General features: G+C 41.5%; 1 protein-coding gene across 1 annotated transcript; it reads left to right on the forward strand.

Moving 5' to 3' along the window:
• The first annotated feature begins 14040 nt into the window (after positions 1-14040).
• Positions 14041-17567, forward strand: LOC127536512 (IgGFc-binding protein-like). The gene is made up of 6 exons (XM_051957125.1): positions 14041-14597; positions 14677-15229; positions 15306-15505; positions 16660-17037; positions 17116-17384; positions 17484-17567. Exons 1-6 carry the CDS (start codon positions 14046-14048, stop codon positions 17497-17499), a joined length of 1968 nt encoding a protein of 655 aa, XP_051813085.1. The 5' UTR covers positions 14041-14045; the 3' UTR covers positions 17500-17567.
• The last annotated feature ends 2225 nt before the right edge of the window (positions 17568-19792 follow it).

A 19792-nucleotide genomic window follows, 5' to 3' on the forward strand; every position in this document is an offset into this window, starting at 1 on the left:
TGATGAGGAAGAGTCTGACCCCACTGTTGTCGTCCAGCGAGGTCAGCTGCACCTCAGGGTCCATGGAGTGAATATATCACTAGAAATGGAGCATTGGGGTAAAGTAAAGGTAAGTCGCTAATGCTACGCTAAGCAAATGGTTTAGCATACCTTGATCATAATTTGAGAAATGCAATTTTCCAGGTTGATGGTGTTCTGAAGGGTCTTCCTGTCAAACTACCTCATGCAGCAGTACTGCATTCCAGCATGCTGACTCATGATGTTGTAGATAATGGGGTCATTGTCACATACGGTGGGCCAAATCTGATACAAATTGTGATTCCTGGCTCTCACAAAAAAATGTGCGGCTTGTGTGGAAATGTCCAAGGAGTTGCGACACATGACAAACTGAATGGTGGTTTTGCAAGGTATGTTTCTACGTTTGCATCTTCCTGGTCCCTTTCACCGCCTGGGATGAACTGCTCTGAGGAATGTGACCTATGTTCGGCATGCAACTCTACCATGGCAGCTGCATTTGCATCATATAACCTCTGTGGAAGGTTGCTTGCTGCAGCGGGACCATTCGGTGGCTGTCATTCCATTGTAGATCCGCAGCCCTTCTTTCAGAACTGTGTGAATGACTTGTGCATGTCTAATGGGAGTGAAGAATTGTTTTGCAGCAGGTTGAGAGAGTACACATTCACATGCCAGGAGGCGGGTGCTGAGGTCAAACCATGGAGGGGTGACAAGTGCTGTGAGTATAATTAATGTGGAGTCTCTTACATGTACATGTGTTGTTTCATTAGTTTGTCATGGTGTGTCAGCGCATATAAATCAAACGGGTCTGCACACATGCTGCTGTTGTACTTGCTCAAACTCTGGCAAGCTCCATACAGTGAAGTTGCCAGAGTGATGTAAGGCCACCTCAACTCTGTTCAGTGTATAAACTCCTTTTTTCTCCCTTCCCACAGCGCTCTCATGCCCTGAAAACTCTCACTACAATATATGTGTTGATGCATGCCCTGAGTCCTGTGGTATTTTATCCGATATCCCCTGCCCCTGGCCCTGTTATGAAGGGTGTCAATGTAACTCTGGATACAAGCAGAGTGGAAATGGTTGCGTCAAATCTGAGCAATGTGGTTGCTTCTACCGTGGCCACTATTATGAGGTGAGTAGATACACATTATTAGCTTTATAGCAGTTGATTCTCTGAAACCCCAAGCAGTTTTGGGGATTTTTTTTCTTTTTTTGCTCTTGTCAATTTTTTTTTAACTCTTTGTGAGCTCATTTTCACTGTAATGTAAAGTCCTGCAGTTCTATGGAAACAGCACAACCATGACTAAAAATATAGAGGTGGAGGATGTCTGCTCTGCAGTAGTGTGTAGTTAAAATGCCCAAAATCCTAGAAAAATAAAACCGAATTAGTTTTTTTCTACTTAAAGAAAAAAAAAAAGTAAGACGCCTGAATCATTACATACAATATTTTGTGCTAACAGGTGTTGTCAATACTTTGAGGGGAGAAACAGAATTACATATACCATACAATTTATATGTTTGATTTGTTTCCATCTGCTCTGTTCCATCCACCTACAGTTAAGTCCCAGAATTTTTGTTTTGTGACCGTCAGTCCCAGCAGACTCCTGCATGACTTCACAGTAGAGTTGTGGAGCACAGAATTTTTTTTATTTATTATTTTGCAGAATCTGGTCAGAGAGGACGTTTTATTTTTGAGGCATGCAGAATATTGATTTTGATGAAATATCAAGATTTATAGATTAATTTTTATTTTATTTTTTTAGTGGAAGTGCACACCTGATGCATTCAAAGACTCTTGGAGAGCTGCAAATCAGATTTTTCTTTCAGTTTTAACAGTTTCAGGCTTTACAAAATGGCATAATTTTGGTGTTGACGTATGATTTCTCCACAAACCTGCTGACTGTCTAACCTCTGATAAACCTGCTGGTTCACTGAGGATATGTTTTGTAGGTGCAGTCAGTTCGAAACACAGTTGGTGGCACAGTGACATGTCTTTGTTATTCCTTGCACAGTTAAAAACATGACTCATTGATATCCCGGCCAAACGTACATATGCCTCACCTGCACATGTGACACATGACTAATTACTAAATCCTGGGCCTTTGTGTTATCCTGAGTTGTTTGTGTGCTCGCCTGTTTAGAGAACAGTTGCGTAATGCTTACAGTGACTCACTGTTGTCTGTAGATCGGGGCGATATCGTGGGCTGAGGGATGCTCTGAGCACTGTAACTGCTCTGCCGCTGCCACCATGTACTGTGAGCCAGCCTCTTGCCCCGAGGGAGAGAGCTGCACCCTTAACAACACCTGGGGCTGTTCAAGGAAAGGTAGCTGGTTCTGCTGGGTTGGGTGACATTTACTCATACGCTAACTGTCATTCACTTAGATGCACCACCTGTTTTATTTTATTAAAAATTGTCAGTTTGTTTTTCTGTCAGGGCTGTTTTGCAATGCTATTCAAGCAACAAAGGTGTTTTGTTTAGTTTTTTTTTTTTTGTCTTATCCTGTCATTTTAAGTAAAATGAGGCTGACCCCTGACCTTTTAGAATAGTCCATTATGCGCTTAAATTCTCTAGCCTGCCTGAGGGCTTCAGCATGATTGTACTGCTTATCGAGCATAAGTAATAATGGCCTTTTTTATAATTTAACTTTTCCTCTAACACTAAATTTTAATGTGATGTGTCACAAAAGATTGAATGTGTATTTACATTTACTGCCATCCAACTAATTGGGCATTTCTTTCACTGCTTGAATATAGAATATTTGCTTTTAAACTAACTACTCTGCTAATTTATGAACTTCACCAAATCCATTTATTTTTATTTACAGCGGTGCAATGATTTCTGCTTGTCTGCAAATGTCCTCTACATAAACTGCCATTGATTTAATACTTGTTTCCCATATTCTTTCAGATGATAATGATGAAAGTTGTAAGAATGGAGAGAGTTGTGTCCAGCCTCAGTGTTGGGTACTGGGAGGCGCTCACTTCTACACTTTTGATGGACAAGTGTTTGAGTTTCAAGGAAACTGCACTTACACTCTGATCCAAAAAAATGACACCGATGATAACACATTTTGGGTTGGCGTAGAGAAAGGCAGAACCTCCAACCAGGCTTCCTCTCTCAAAGCTATTCATGTGAAAGTGGCTAAAGACAATATGACGATCTACAGAGGAGACGAAGGCTCCGTTTGGGTAAGTCTGACCTTGCACAATTTGACTTTTACTTTCAGTTTGTGATTTAACTTTATTTACGCAGTGTCGAAAAATATCAAATTTTACAGAACCTTTTTTGTTTTTACACTTTTCTGTATTTTTAAAATGCACAAAATAAATGAAATGACAAAATATGCAGTGCTACAGTTTACGTGTGTAGTGAGTGAATAACCATAAAATCTCAATTTTACTTCCAAAAAATGAAAATTTGACATGAGGATTGTTTAACTATATTTAAAAGTTTACCAGAGTTGCACAAATATTTCTTTACTCGTAGATGAAACTGTCAAAGTTAAGGTCGATGTTGTAAATATATTTGCAAAATTAGTGACAATTAATGTGAAAATAAATATTGGTTCCATAATTTTACATAGATTTTTTTTAAATTATTTTTTTGGCTTGTTAAAAGGGACACATCTTGCATAATGTCTTGTATAATTGCAAGATATTTTTCCAAGAAAAGTGTCGAAATATGTTCATCAGTGCATGATATTTAAAAGAATTGGTCAAAATACTTTCTTTTTTTAAATAAAGGCTAAACTATAGATTTTTTTAATCATGGAAATTACTGTTAGGGTTTGTTTGTTATATTTTGTTTATTTTTTACAGTGTAGGACAAGACGCCAGTCAATCATAACTAAAAATATCTTTAAATGCAGCTGTTTGTTTTTTTTGACACACTGTAGATAAACTAAAATTACAGGAGATAAAGTTTCACCAGTAAAACACAGTCCAAAATAACATATCCACGATGTGTTTGTGTTTTCTCCCCAGGTAAATGGCAAGAAAAAGCCACTTCCTGTTACTCTACAGTTTGGACTTGTGAAGATTCATCAGAGCGACGTGTTTGTTGTTGTGGACACTAATCTGGGCCTCAAAGTTAAATACGACCGCTCTCATATTGCCACTGTCCTCCTGTCTAATAAAACACAAGTCCACGGTCTGTGTGGGAATAATAACGGCATCAAAGAAGACGACTTCAGGACTCCACAGGGAGCGACTGTTGATGCCGCCGCCTTTGGCTGGAGCTGGAGAGTTTCTGAAGGGGAGGCTCGGTGCACAGCAGATTGTGGAGACGCATGCCCACGCTGCTCTGCTCAACAACTACAGGAGAAAAATGTGGCTAATAAATGGATCTCTCTGCATGAGACCTCCTTTTGGTCGCCACAAAGTCCTTTCTACCTCTGCAAAGCTGCTGTCAACTACACTACAATCTCGTCCACATTGAGCATATTTGACCTCTGCTCTAGTAATGACACTCAGAAGGCCCTGTGCTCCATGTTGGAGGCCTATGCTGCTGCCTGCCAGAAAGCTGCAATTCATATTGGAAAGTGGAGGAACAGCACCTTCTGTCGTGAGTGAATTTGTGTTAGTTACTTAAAATGTCTCTGAGAATTCGACACAATCCGGTGATTACAGGTGTTCGGTTTTTTTTAATGCAGATATGCTTTCACACACGACTACACTGACACCTTCCTTAAATCCTACTCATTATACTTTAACGGTCCAATAGCTTCTTCTATTGCAACATATGTACATTGTGTCAGCATATTTAGAAGCTGATGTGTGCATCTCTCTCTCTTATCAGCCTTGTCCTGCAAACCAAATAGCCACCACAAGTCCTGCGGCACTGCCTGCCCCGCCACCTGCGAGGCCCTGTCCAGGTCAACCCCCTGCATCCTGTCTTGCGTAGAATCGTGCCAGTGTGACCCAGGGTTCGTCCTGGATGGCGACACCTGTGTCCCCTTGTCCCAGTGTGGCTGCACTCACGACGGCAACCATTACAGCAGCAACCAGACCTACTGGGCTGATGAAAGCTGCACCGTACAGTGCGTTTGTGAGCCTCAAACCCACCAGATAAGGTGTCACTCAGATTCTTGTGGCCCTGATCAATCCTGCGGTCTTCAAGATGGAGTTAGAACCTGCGTGCCCAAACACACATGCATGTACACCAGCCAACATGTAATCACCTTTGATCGGCGTGACTATGACTTCCGTGGCACCTGTCAGTATCAGTTACTGGGTTTGTGTGGACAGAACCGAGGTCTGGATCAAATTCAGGTTCATGTACAGACAGATGGACATGCCGAGTCAGAGCTAAATGTGCTTGTCAATGTGAGCGGTGCACTTGTGAAGCTGAGCAGCAGAAACACTGAGAACATAGAGGTGAGTGCTTGAACCATCAGTTTGTGACGCTAACAAAATCATAATTGATAAAACTCTTCAAATGCAATTTTGGCACCCCCTGCAGGTCAATGGTGTCAAGAGGAACATGCCCTATCATTTCAGCCCTTCTGCACTGGCTTTCTCATTGCACCTGCACACCTACATTTACACAGATACAGGCTTTGAATTTAGCCTCAGCATTGAGGGAATCGTGAGCGTACGTCTCTCTACAAAATATGCCAATTCTACATGCGGCCTGTGTGGCAACTTCAACTCTGACCCTGCAGATGACCTCACAGCAAGCAGCACACTGGAGCAGCTCAGTCCTGACCTGTTTGGAAAGCTCTGGAGAAGTGGGCCGAACCCTTGGTGTGTGGAGGGCTGCCTGGGTGGAAGTTGTCCAGAATGTTCATCTGCAAGCCTGGCCCGCTTCTCTGACCCAGAGGCTTGCGGGAAGATTCTAGAAGTTAATGGACCATTCAGACACTGTCATGGCAAAGTGGACCCCTCCAGCTTTTACAGGCGCTGCGTCAGTGACCTGTGTCTCCACGGAGGTCTCCAGCCGGCACTGTGTCACTCCCTGGCAGATTATGCCGCCGTCTGCTTTTCCCGCAAGGCTCCAGTTTATGCCTGGAGGAGTCCTGGATTCTGCTGTGAGTTTTAATGCGCTCCCAGCTCTGTCTGTTGTGCGAGTGAATTAAATTAATATCCTTCCTGCGATTGTAACGGTGCTGTTTGGAGTTCAGCATCATTGCGCAGTAAATGAAATATGAAGAGATTTTAGATGCCTCTACGAGCATATAACATTTCATCATGTTTAGATTGTTATTGATCATGGAAAAAAGTAAAAACGAGAGGACATTATTTGCATACAAATCAGATGTATACCTGTAGGTATTTACGGTACTTTTAAAGTTTGCTTCCTTGTGTAGCTTTAGGAAATTGTAGTGTAAATTGGATGCTGTGCTGTGACTCCTATTAATATTGAGGCCACAGCCTTTCAGGTGCCACTGGGCCACTAGATGGTACTAATGCATCACTGGTCAACCCTAACCTTTACAACATTTTCCTGTCCTCCTGCCTCAAGTGACTGATGTCTCTCTGTATCTCTGCAGACCCGTCCTGTCCCTCCAGTACCAGCTACAACATGAGTTCTGCCTCTGTTCACCTCTGCCTCGGCTGGCAGAACAACACAGTCGAGTTGCCTGGAAGCATCGGGGAGAACTGCCTCTGTGAATCAGGTTTAGCTCGCAGTGGCAACATGTGTGTCAGTCCAGAAAGCTGCAGCTGCCTTCACCACGGAGAATACCTGAAGGCAGGGCAGGAGGTGTCCTCATGCAAACAAAGCTGTTTTTGTCTAGCCGGGGGACACGTTGCTTGTCGTAACGTTTCCTGTGGTGAGGATGAGGAGTGTAAGATCATCGGGGGTGTTCAAGGTTGCCACTCCAAATCCAGGGCGGCACAGTGCTCCGTTGATGGATCCCAATATGCCACGTTTGATGGAAAGGACTTTGAATTTTACGGCTCATGTAACTACACCTTGGTGCAGACATGCTCTCTGCAGAAAGCTGATGTGGAGCCGGTTTTGATATCAGCGAGAGGCAACCACAGTCTGGGCAGGCAGATCTACCTGCAAGTCAATAGAATGCATTTTAAGGTGTCAGGAGCTTTTCGTGGGAAAATTCAGGTAATTCACGATATGACTTCACAACCTTGAACATGATTTATGCATCTCTTTCAGCATACATTCTACATAGTGTGAATTTTTGGCCTCCAGGTAAATGGAGTTCATGAGAACCTGCCATTCTTCCAAAACAACATCACTGTACACCAGAAGAATAATGGCTGGATAAGCATCAAGGTCCCTGGGTCAGTTGAGCTGACATCCGACCTACAAAATCACATTCTAATCAAGATCCCAGACGCCTACCAGCAGACAACTTGTGGCCTCTGTGGGAACTACAACAATGATCCCTCAGATGACCTGCAGCTGCCCAACGGCACAGTGACCTCTGATCCCGACATATTTGGACCGGCGTGGAAGTCATTTGATGCCGACTCATCCTGCAGTGACACATGTGACCGAAACTGTCAAAAGTGTCAGTCGCCTGTGCCAGGATTCACCCCTGACCCTTCCTGTGGCCTCCTCACCCATCCCAAAGGACCCTTCTCCTCGTGTCACCATGTAGTGTACCCCCAAAAATACTACTCCTTTTGCATTAAAAACTTTTGCTTTGCAGAGGGACAGCACTGGGCCCTGTGTGATGCACTGCAGGCTTATGAGGCGGCATGTAAGAGTGCAGGAGGTACAGCTGACCTCTGGATGAACACCACAGGCTGCGGTAAGCCCGACACAGTGTTTATTGTATTTTTCCCATCATTAAAACTTCACTAAACTATTATGCTGATTAATTCTGTTTGTTTGCTTTACAGCTTATCAATGTCCTCAATTCAGCCACTACAGCCAGTGTGCCAATGCTTGCTCCTCGCTGTGTCCAGAGATTAGCCAGGCAGTGCAGTGCCCTCAGGACTGCGAGGAAGGCTGCCAGTGTGATACAGGACACCTTTACGATGGTCAGGCCTGCATACCGGCAGGGCAGTGCGGCTGCGTCCAGGATGGGAGGAGCTTTAAGGTTGGAGAAACTGTTTTGTGTGGAGAAGAGGGCCAGTACACATAAAATCAATCAAATCTGAAAAAAAGTTCCCACCACACTCCTTAAACCAGTTAATTCTAAAGGAGTTCAGAATTACTGTTGTGCAATTTTCTGATATGAGTATATTAGGCAATTATTCTAACAAAGAAGGAATCATGGCTAGAAGATGAGCCTGGTGTCGAAATGAGAACTTTTATTTGGTGCAACTTGACCAGCCACCTACTGATGAGCCCTAAAAGTTTACCAAAAGTGCACTTTTTTTTTTAAAGCATTTTCTCCACTGACCTATCAAAAAATAGGTAGCACATCCAGGGTAATAATGTTTGTTTCTGTTACTGTGCCGTGGACATAACTGGCATAATTTTGCAGCTATGATATTCCCCATCATACTGATGCTCAAAGTTGGTTCTGGAAAAACTCCATAATCTGCTTTAACAAAAATAATCAAAAACATTTTGTCTTTAGATTGACACCTGCAGTGGATGTAAAATTGAGTTTGAGTTTTTCAGCCCAGAAAATGGCCCAAATGGCCTTTATTGACCAAACCAAATGCATTTTAAGTTTTCTCCAGTGAATTATCAGAAAAACAGTAATATTTTTTTTTGTTTCTATTGCTCTATGGAACAGACATAACATTTGTGAAGTTTTGCTGTTGAAACTATAATATATTCCACTATATTATGCTCAAAGTTAGAGGAAAAAAATCTGTGTTGAACCAGAGGTAGATTTTGACTTTAGATAGTGACAGCTAAAGTGAATATAGAACTGTTTCATGTGTTTTTCTTCCCTGCAAATTTCATGTGGCTCTCTCCTGTGCTTGCCTCTGTATTTCAAGGGCATGTAACTCAAAAAATATTCATAATATGAAGGTAAAAATCTTCATGGCTACAGTTCATGAACTGAGGGAATTGTGCATAAAATATCTAATTCTGAGCTGGTCAGTTGGGAGGCAGAGATTGATTTTCATCAAATGAAATTGGTAATTTAAATAGTTTACTTGAATTGGGCCATAATGTTATACGATTATAAGGAAAAGTATTGTTCAAATTAATATTAGACCTCTTCAGTAAATGTATTCTGTTCATTTTTATTGGCTGTTTTCATGTTATTTTATTTTCAGGCCTCTGAGAGCAGACTTTTACACAACTGTACAGTTAACTGCACTTGTGGGCCTCCCCTTATCTGCAAGAATTACTCCTGTCCTCCACTGCACAGTTGTGTAGTTTCCGATGGAATTATGGGCTGTCGTAAAGATGGTGAGCATTTAGGTTTAAGAAACCTTTATAGATGTGGATTTGTTGCCGGTGCATTTATTATGTTTTTTTTTTTATGATATAGCTAACATCTGTGTTTTTCTCTAAGTGGAGCTAACCACAGATCCCTGTGAAGGAAAATGCGATGACACCGAAAAATGTTACGTGAGCGATGGTGAGCCCGTTTGCGAGAGCCGTCAGGGTTTCTGCTGGGTCTGGGGAGGCCAGCGCTACCACACCTTCGATGGGTTTGACTTCAACGTTGAGGGAACCTGTACATACCTGCTCGCAGCCAGCAGAGGGGCAGCAGGTGGCCTGACACCCTTCAGTGTGTCCAAGAAAAATGACTGCAGTGGCAGCACAGCTGAATCCTGCACACAGGTGGTAACTGTGAAAGCTTATGGCTTCATCATCCAGCTCAGTGGTGAAAAGGGCAGCATACTTGTAAGTAAAAGTCATTTGTGAAAGAGAAAGCAGCTCAAGTTTAACTTTCTAATGATTCTTCTCTTTAATTTTCAGGTTAATGGTAAAGTGACTTATATTCCTGTTAATCTAATGCGACAGAAGATCCAGGTCTCTCAAAAAGAAGGTCAAGTCTTACTAAAAACTGACTTTGGCATGCTCGTACTCTTCGACTGGAACGCCACTATGCTGATCACACTGGGTCCACGCTACAAGGCTAAAGTCAATGGGCTGTGTGGCAATTTCAATGGTGATCCTCAAGATGAATATCCTGCAGCTGCACCCGGTTCCTCTCCGATTAAGACGAGTGTGGAGCTCGCTCAGGCTTACCGTCTCTTTGATGGAGACCAGAACTGCTGCACTGGCTGTAAGCAAAAACCAGATGAGGAGGACTTGCCTGCAGACTTTGCATCTGAGGATTTCTCTGATCGCAAGAGACTGTGTTCAGTGTTGTTGAGTCAGGACGGTCTGATGGCACATTGCCACAGTCGTGTTGATCCAGATTCCTTCTACCGAGGTTGTGTTGTCAATCACATGCATCACGAAGGGTCGAAAGCTCTTGAGCAGGCCAAGAATTTCTATTCCACAGTCTGTAATGAAGCCAGTGATGTCTACCACAGCAAATTAGCATTTGGTGAGTAGTTATATGGTAGAGTGCAATACTTGAGTGCAAGTAATTGAAATCTGTTGTGATTTGAATCGGAAATTGACACACAAGTAAATCATTTCAGATGCACACTGTCCACCAAACAGCCACTACAAGACCTGTGGCTCAGCCTGTCCACCGACCTGTGAAAGTACCGTCACTTTCTGCATACTGGTCTGTTTTTAACATCTTTTTACTATCAAAAGTATAAACAAATACTAAATTTTTCTCTTTACATATACATTAATGGGTTAAAATGGAAATGCATTAAAAAAATCAGCCAAGAAATGACTCGTAATGAAGGTAATAAACCGCAGAAATTGTCTTCAAACAAAATACAACCTGTTTACAGAAGATGAAGGAAATGCCTCCACTTTAATTAAAATCAACAGTTAATATTCTAAAATACATGTAAGATTTAAGCATTTGTTCCTTCTTTTGTGTTGTCAGTATTTTGACAAGTAGCTTTTTTATTTAATGCTTTCAGACTCATTTGTCACTAATGTTCAGTTTTATCTGCTTAGGTCTGTGTTCAGGGCTGCTTCTGTAACTATGGTTTCGTCCAGAGTCCGGAGGGTTGTATTACTAAAGATCAGTGTGGCTTCAGAGACTCCAGTTCTAAATACCACAGCCTCAACTCAACTTTCTGGATCCCTGACGACTGTGGTCAGCTCTGTGTCTCCGGACCGACTGCTGGAGAGGTCCGCTGCAAACCTGACCACTGCCCCAAAGGAACGACCTGCAAGCAGCTACATCACAAGCGTGTATGCCAACCTAAGAAACCACTCAACTGTACCATTGTCACCGGGCTGCATTTTACAACATTTGATGGACATAAGTTTGACTTCAGAGACAGCTGCTCATTTTCATTAGTTGAAACAAATCAAACTGGAGTTACGCCATTTAAAATCATGATGTCTGACGCCAGTTGCAGCAAAAGGTTTTCTCCTAGCTTTAACTTGGCACTCTCAATCTATGATTTGGAGGTGGTGGTACGAAAAGAAAACCCAAGAAAGATTTTGGTGAGTACTTTATCGGTACAATCTTTATCCTTTGGTGCACAGCGTGGGTCAAAAGTGACCCATATCCAATGGAAAATTGGTGTCACTTTTGACCCACGCTGTGCATCAAAGGGTTAATAATTAACCCCTAAATGTAATTCTAATGCGTTTCTGTCTCTTCTCATTCTCAGGTTGATGGATTGTATAAGCCCTTGCCATATTCTCACCAATCAGGCCATATAAATGCTTACAGAACACCTTCTTCTCTCGTCATTCAAACTGATATGGGACTACAGCTGAGTGTCTACAGCACCGGCACTCTAATGGTGATCCTGCCCAGCAGTTATAGCTCCGCCGTCTCTGGTCTCTGTGGAAACGCCAACAGTGACCCACACGATGACCAAATGATGCCCACTGGAGAGCTTGCCCAAAACACTCTAGAATTTGGCCACAGTTGGAGGTCTCAACCAGAGATCTGCAGGTCCCGCTGTCCCTCCAGAGCCAAGCGTTGCCCTGTTGAGGCACAAAAGCTTTTTGAAGGCAGTGATTTTTGCGGGGTGTTGTTGAATGAGCTGGGACCCTTTGCGGATTGTGCATCAGTGTTAAGTCCACAGCCTTATTTCCACAGCTGTGTAGCAGATACTTGCTCATACAATGGACACTACTCGGCTCTCTGCAATTCTATCTCATCCTATGCTGCTGCCTGCCAAGCAGCTCAGTTGCCTGTCAGGCAGTGGAGGAGTGACACTTTCTGTGGTGAGTATACAGTTGAAGCTGTTCCCTGGTTAATTTGTTTCATCTCTGAACTCTGACAGAGAATTGGCAAGTATCTGTGAGTTCACTTGATTTTTTTTTTTTTTCCAAGCATTTATGCGCATTTTATGCAAGGCAGCAATCATGCAAACATTGAGGGGAAATGCCCATAATTGACAGAAATTGCCTGCAATCTTTTAACAGCAATGGTAGGAATGACTGAAGTGTGGAAAAGGCATCACACAAATCCAAAATGAATAAATAACATGTTTCTACACGTATAGAGAACCAGTGTTATTACATCACAGCCAAGCTATCCTCTGCTCCACTACTCTCAGAAAAATCATCATTCTTAAAAGGTTCTTCTGCAGGCTGTCTGGTCGTTCTTCAAAGTGCCATTACTAATATAAAAACCCCTTAATCTTGCTCATAGACTTTATATGGGTCTTTAAAGTAGCAGTGTTCCTTTTTACGGGACGTATTTGGTTATGTGGCAGAAAACCTGAGAATAAAAATATTGAAGACTGTCTTCATTATTAATGTATAGTTTGGTCTACAAAACATTGGAAATTAGTGATGAATTTCCATCAGTATCCCAAACTGGAATATGTTCTGCCTGACCAACAATCCAGAACGCAAAATATTCAATGTATTATAGAAAGGATGCTTTAATGCAAGAATCTGACTGTTCTTAAAAATTACTTAAAATGGTTAGGAAATCTTGTAATTAAAATGGAACTAGATGTTTTCACAGAAACTTTTATGAAAATAATGGATAGCTGCCAAAGTTGTAAAATTTATGGTGTCTAATAGAGCCTTTTTTTTTTTTTTTTTTTTGATGAGTGTCACTTTTGGGAGTTCTTTAAAGAAGTGTTTGAAGATGAGTTGTTTGTGGAACTAAGACGGTTTTTTCTTTGATACATTGCAAAAAACACTTTGGGTTCCAGTTCACACCTTTATTTCTCCTATTATACCTCTAGGAATTCAAAGCAGATCAGTTTTGTAACATGCCTTTCGTCACTCTTTGTGGAAAAATTAAGTTTTACAATTTTTTTTCATATTGTAAGGCAATCGACCTCCAGTATCACATTCAAACCCTCTTCATTGTAACAGAAGGGCATTTTTGACCACAGAAACATGGCTGTTTTAGACTCAAACCTTTATGCACTTTCTAACCTCAAAAATCATCCCTGTTGAAGCTCTCAGGAAAAAGCTCCAAATTAAGAATTTTTGAGAAATCCTCCTGATGGTTGCTGAGCATTTCTTCATATTGATGTTGGTTAAACTCAGAAGACAAATACTGATTGGTTAAACTCAATGGACACAAAGTGCCTTTTTTTTTTTTTTCTCCCTTGCCCCCTTTACGTGGTTGTCGAGTAGCAATCCTCTCCCCTCTAATACCACCGTCGGCAGCATAAAACTCACCACAGTGGCTAAGACAACAGACCTCTATTGTTATAGCTCGATTATGCTTCTAGAACTGGAGTTAAATCCAGGAAGGAGTTAACATTGCGGTTGAAGTTGTTAGATCCTACACCACAATGGAAACAGAGACTGAAAGGCTTAACTCGTGCCAAGTTATTGCAGTGAAAAGCCAGGCAGACTTCAGTGTTTTAATTTCCTTTAATAAAAATGACTGAATTCTCCCAAGGTTCTGTCCCTTTTGCATTTAACATTTTAAGCCATTTGCTCTGCTTTGCATATGGTGACACAATACAAAGGCTGAGATTTAGAGATGAAACCTTTGTATATCCTACATATTAAATAAACATTATGTTGGATCAGTGTAGATTTGTTATACATTATTAGATCTTAAAAAGCAGGAAATTGTGTTGAAAATGCATAATGGCAAAGTAAAGCTTCACCCTCTCTCCTGTCTTAGGCATGTCTTGCCCTGAGAACAGCCACTATGAGCTCTGTGGGCCTCGATGTCCTGTCGTGTGCACTGACCTGTCCTCTCCAGCGAACTGCAGTGGAGGCTGCGAGGAGGGCTGCCAGTGTGATGCCGGCTACGTCCTCAGCGACGGCCAGTGTGTGCTGCTTTCTGACTGCGGCTGCATGCACGAGGGCCAATATCATCCTGTTGGCCCCTTCTACACAGACAAAAGCTGCCAAAAGTGTGACTGTAAAAGAGGAGACGTGACCTGCACTCCACTGGAGAACTGTTCAACAAAGAATAGCCCTGATTTGCAGCTTGGGGTGTGCCAGGTGTTTGCTGGCTTTGGCTACATCACCTTTGACGGTGTTACTCTGCCTCACCATGGAGCTTGTACCTATGTATTATCGGCTCTCTCCTCCTCTAAAGCCATGCATGACTATACTCTGCAGCTTAGCTTTGTAAAGGATGAGAATGGCATTTTGAAAATCAGCAGACTAGTATTTTGCTTTCTTTCACTGGAAGTGTCCATTGACCCTGAGACTCTTTGGAAAATGCAAGTAAGTTCTGCAGTCTATGAATTTGTGTTATTTAAATTTATGAATATATACAGTTACCTGACTGCCTCTCTGCTTTCAGATAAACAAAGAAGAACACAGCGTGCCTTTTGACAATGGAGAACTTAAAGCATACCAAGTTGGCAGTAAACTGAGAATCAGAACACGATCTGGGTTGGGAATCGACTTATCTTCAACCCAATACCTCAGGCTGACCGTCCCGCAGGTGTATGATGCATCAGCTTCAGGCCTCTGTGGAGACTTCAACGGGGACCGATCCGATGACTTGCAGTTGAGAAACGGTCGTCTCGCTAATAACTTTTCAGACTTTCTGCAGAGCTGGGCGGTTTTATCTCCTGGACAGCAGTGCACTGACACCTGTGGGAGAGAGTGTGCTGAGTGCAATCTGGTTCCACAGAACAGAACAATCTGCAACAATCTGTTGGTTGGTAGTGTTGACTTCCACCATTGCTGGAAGAACGGTGTGGAGCTGGATGTTTACACAGACATGTGCACAAGGGCAGTTTGTGCTGGGGCAGGGCACATGGCCGCATGTTTAGCACTGGAAGCGTATTCTGCTGCCTGCCAGGATAAAGGGTTATCGGTGGGAGCGTGGAGAGAGGACACCTTTTGCTGTAAGAGAATCATTTTGATCGCAGTTTAAATCAAGTGTGTGAGCCACTCTAAATCATTTGCATTTTCTACCATCAGCTCTCCAGTGTCCTGATCGCAGCAGCCCAAGAGATTGTGTCGACTCCAGCTCGAACTCATGCCCTGCTCTACTCCAGACGGGTTCTTCAGCTCCTGGTTGTGCAGAAGGTTGCCAGTGCAGCTATGGAACTGTGTTCGATGGGGGCGAGTGTGTACCTTACAGTCAGTGTGGCTGTGCTCTCCATGTTACATATATCAAGGTAATACCAGCTGAACAAACAGTAATGTCAATCAAACTCTCATTAACAAATCTGTGTTCACAATAAGGATAGACTGATTATCAGCCCAGCTAATTATTGTGGCAGATATTTGGAATTTTTCAATTTAGCAGTATCTGTATTTTTATTCACCAATTGTCGTTGGTGCGGTAGTTCAGATCTGAAGCAACCTCCTCTGTGTTGGTAGTCACACTGTGGCCTCAGAAATGTCTCTCAAGCAAAGATGGCAAAAACTGAACAACAAACAAGTTAACACAAACCAGGACATTAACTGCCCTCACAGTGGCTAAGGCTACGCTAACAGCTAGTGGCAAAGTTAGAAGTCAACCATAGCTTAACCTGAAACAGGATCTGGAAAACGATAATAAATCTTAAATATATGGACCTTTATTGGGCAATCGAAGTGAATGATTGAGAAAATGGAGAAGAACAGCAGATGCAATTTCAATAGACAAACTAATCAATCTGTTTATCTCACAAAAACAGACAAGAGTGTCCAAATTTAATCACACCTACTTCTATTTTACGTAATCTGTTATAGTCACCCTTAATGAAGAAGCCTGTATAGGAATCACAGGTTCTCTGCTATCACATGCTGTTAGGCCAAGGCGAGGCAAGGCAGTTTTATTTGTATAGCACAATTCATACATAATACAATTCAAGTTGTTTTACAATGGCAAAAAAATACATTCAGAAAAATATTTAAAGGTGGACATGCATTAAAATCATAGAAATGAGACATAAAAGTAGACATTAAGGTCCTAAAAGTGCATTTAAAGACCAGAAAATAGACTGAGCATTTAAGAGAAAGCCTCAGGCCTGATTTTAAAAGAGCCAGAAATCAGGTGTTCAGGAAGCTTGTTCCATAGGTGAGGAGCATAATGGCTGAGTTCTGCTTCACCTTATTTGGGTCTAATTCTGGGAGCACACAATAAACCTGTCCCAGATGATCTGAGGGTGCTGGTTGCTTCAAATGGAGCTAAAATGTTACGTTAAATGTATATCGGGTCCAAATATCTGTTATCTGCCTTTTTTCTTTACCACTTTTTGGCATTACACCCACCAATAATGGTTTATCCCTAGTGCATGTGGAGTATTTCGGAGCAGCTGCAGAATTTGTTTTCTTTCCCTGATAGATGGATGAACAAGTGTTCATTAAAGACTGCACCCAGAGATGCTGGTGCCACCCGTTGGGAGGGGTGATCTGTGAGGCGGTGACCTGCAGCCCGGGGCAGCACTGTGCTCTGAGGAACGCTACCTGGGGCTGTTATGACAAACCTGAAGTTTGTGAGCTCAGGAACAGTCTGCACGTTTCCTCTCTCAGTGGGCAACAGCTGAATTTGGAGCCTTGGTTGTCGTACAGCCTGACGTCCCTAAGCGATGAAGCCAGTGTGAAATGGTTTAACCTCATCTCTTACCACGGACCTTGTGACAGCAGCTCCTCCAGGCTGGTCACTGTGTTTCAAATCCTCCTGCATGGGTCATCAATTGCAATACAGGAAGGCACAGTGAAGGTATAACAACACAAAACGGAAACTTATTTAGTAAACTCCCATTGTTTGACCTGACTAACTCAATGCTGCATCCCAAAGGTGAACGGACACTTTGTGGCGCTGCCTCACACTTTGCCCTCGGGGTTGTCCCTGTCGTCCGGCGTGAACCAGGATAAATCAGAGGTCACTGTGGTCCTGAGGAGAGACGCTGGGTTGGAGTCAGAGATAGAGATGGCGATTGGTGTTACCATGGCAACAGTCAAGATGCCTCTCTGGTATTCAGGCAAATTGCGTGGTCTCTGTGGAGACCTTAATGGCCTCCACTCGCAGAATGTCAAGTCGTGTATTCTCTCGGACTTTCCTGGCTGGTGAGTGATGCTCTCCACAATAGTATTGTTGTGTTTTCACTAATTAGTGTAGATGTTTTGAAATCATTTTAATAATGAATGCATTTTTTGTTTTCACAGCGGCTTCACTGGATGAAGACTCTTCATTTTAATGTTCTGAGTTGAATGTTCTTAAATGTTTGAATACAACAACAGTTTAAACAACTTTGTGTGTCTGTCATTTAAACTTTGAACTCATTTTACATAATATTGGCTGCACTCTGACTAGTTAGGCCCATAAACCTTTGAAAATAAGGTTATCTCAGGCCAGTGTTGAATAGAGCTTACCAGAAAAAGCAGTAATGAAGGCACACCTTAATCTAAATCCAATCCTGAAATATGTATACAATAACGAAACCAGGCTTACCGCTGCCCTGCCCAGCACCTTCTGAACACCATTTAAATATTTGAGTTTATCACTATTTTTATAAAAACTCCAATGCAAACTTTTGAGAGCCTAGTTATATTTACTTTCCCTCCAACACAAATGATTGTTGTACCCTCCACCACACATTGTCATTTTTAAGGTGGCCCACAAAACCAACAAAAGCCGCCCGTTTTGCTCCGCTAATGCCCTTAGACAGAAGGGGTTGGTTTAATATTTGATGCATCATTTCCATGTAATCATCCACACCTTTTGCAAGCTTCAACCAGGACACAACAAAGGAGCATGAACTGACTTAAAAATGTGGTTTCTGTATTGAGAAGGACTTACAGGCTGACGATACATTTGTCTTGGATTAAAAAGGACATATAAAAGCCCAAATGGCAAAACAGCATTTCAAAAAAGCAAAAGAATTAATATTAGGAAGAATTACCATGCAGTCGCTCATGATTGAAATATTTAGCAGTTGCAAAAAATGTTTGTGAATAACATTGGACTGTTGTGTAGCTGACATCTAAAGAACTGTACATTCCTATCCAAGGAAACCAGAAGTTTTTAAAAAATAATAATAGTGTTCTGGCAGCAGCTGCACCAAAAAATTATAGTGAAAAAAAGAGAAAATAATGGTCTAATGAACAATTCTGTAATTTTGCATTCGTAGAATACCTTTCTATCCTCAAATCTATTGATTTGCTGTCTGGTGTTTAATGAATATTGGAATTCTTGCAGTGCAAAAATGAAAATGAGTACATAAAATAATTAAATTTTAATTAAAAAAAAAAAACACAAGCAATAGTCGGGCAGTTTAGGTGTCCCAAAAAAATAACCAACAACAAACAAAAAAGCAACCATGCACGCATAAAATATGTGAATGTGAATTTTAAAAAATTAAGCAATAGAATTGAAATGCTTATTAATTACAATAAATTTGTGACTGCAACTGTCTCTGTTAAAAAAAGAAAAAAATTCTGAAGTTTAATGGTTATTCTTAGGTGAGATTTTTAATGTTATTTTTTACGTTAGACATGCAAATTCTGCTTTTGTAATTTTCTTTTCTTTTTTTTCTTTTTTTGTTTCAAGATATGGTGGGGGGGGAGCTGTAAAATAAAAATGAAAAATTCCATTTTTACAACATGCTTGATAGTGAGATATCAGAGTTATACAAATATTTTCCTTTTTCAAACACCTGCCTTCTTATCAAAGTAGAAACCTTTGGGTAACTTTGAAGATAAGTTGGGGTTTGGTCTTATCACAGTTTTGTCTGAAATGGATAATAATGTTTGGTTACACCAGAATATACAATACAGCTGAGTGTGGGCGAATAATCAGACTGACCTATTTCTGCCTGGTGGTAAATATTGAATGGCAAGGGGATTTTTACTGATTAACACAAAGATAAGAAAAAGAAACTGGGTCAAGTATAAACTCTCTGATAACATTAATGCATTAATGATGTGTTATCCAAATGTATTTTTTTTTTGTATTTTGTGAATTTTCCACTTAAAATTGACTGAATTTTTTCTGATGAAGATTTTTCAGGTTGAAGGAGTATCTTCTGCTATCAGTTAAGCAATTATTAAGGAGGTCATCTAATGATTCTCAGCAGATCTTATAATGATCTAATATAATAAACAGATTGCAGGATGTACCTGTCATGGGGTGTTGCTGCTTCCAGTGAAACAAGCGTATGCAGTTTGCATTACACCTATGTCAACATACAGCAGGACCTATATGTCGGTGCCAAGCTCTACCTTAATTTGTTTTATAGGAAGGGTATTGTTTTTCAGAGTCATAAGACTTTTTTTTCTTTCTGGTGGCTTTGCCCATCAGTGTATAAAAGGATGCAACTGTCAAAAAACATGTAATCGTAAGGGTGCCTCTTTGCAGGTAAGCACTCTTCTGTTTCAGACTTTGTAGTCTTTATGATGAAGTTAATGCATTTGTATCACTCAAGTAACTAAATTTAACATTCTCTCTTTCAGCCATGGGGACTCTGTTGCTGCTT

Source organism: Acanthochromis polyacanthus, chromosome 12 (genome assembly GCF_021347895.1).
Source record: "Acanthochromis polyacanthus isolate Apoly-LR-REF ecotype Palm Island chromosome 12, KAUST_Apoly_ChrSc, whole genome shotgun sequence".
In the NCBI taxonomy this organism is placed as follows: Eukaryota; Metazoa; Chordata; class Actinopteri; family Pomacentridae; genus Acanthochromis; species Acanthochromis polyacanthus.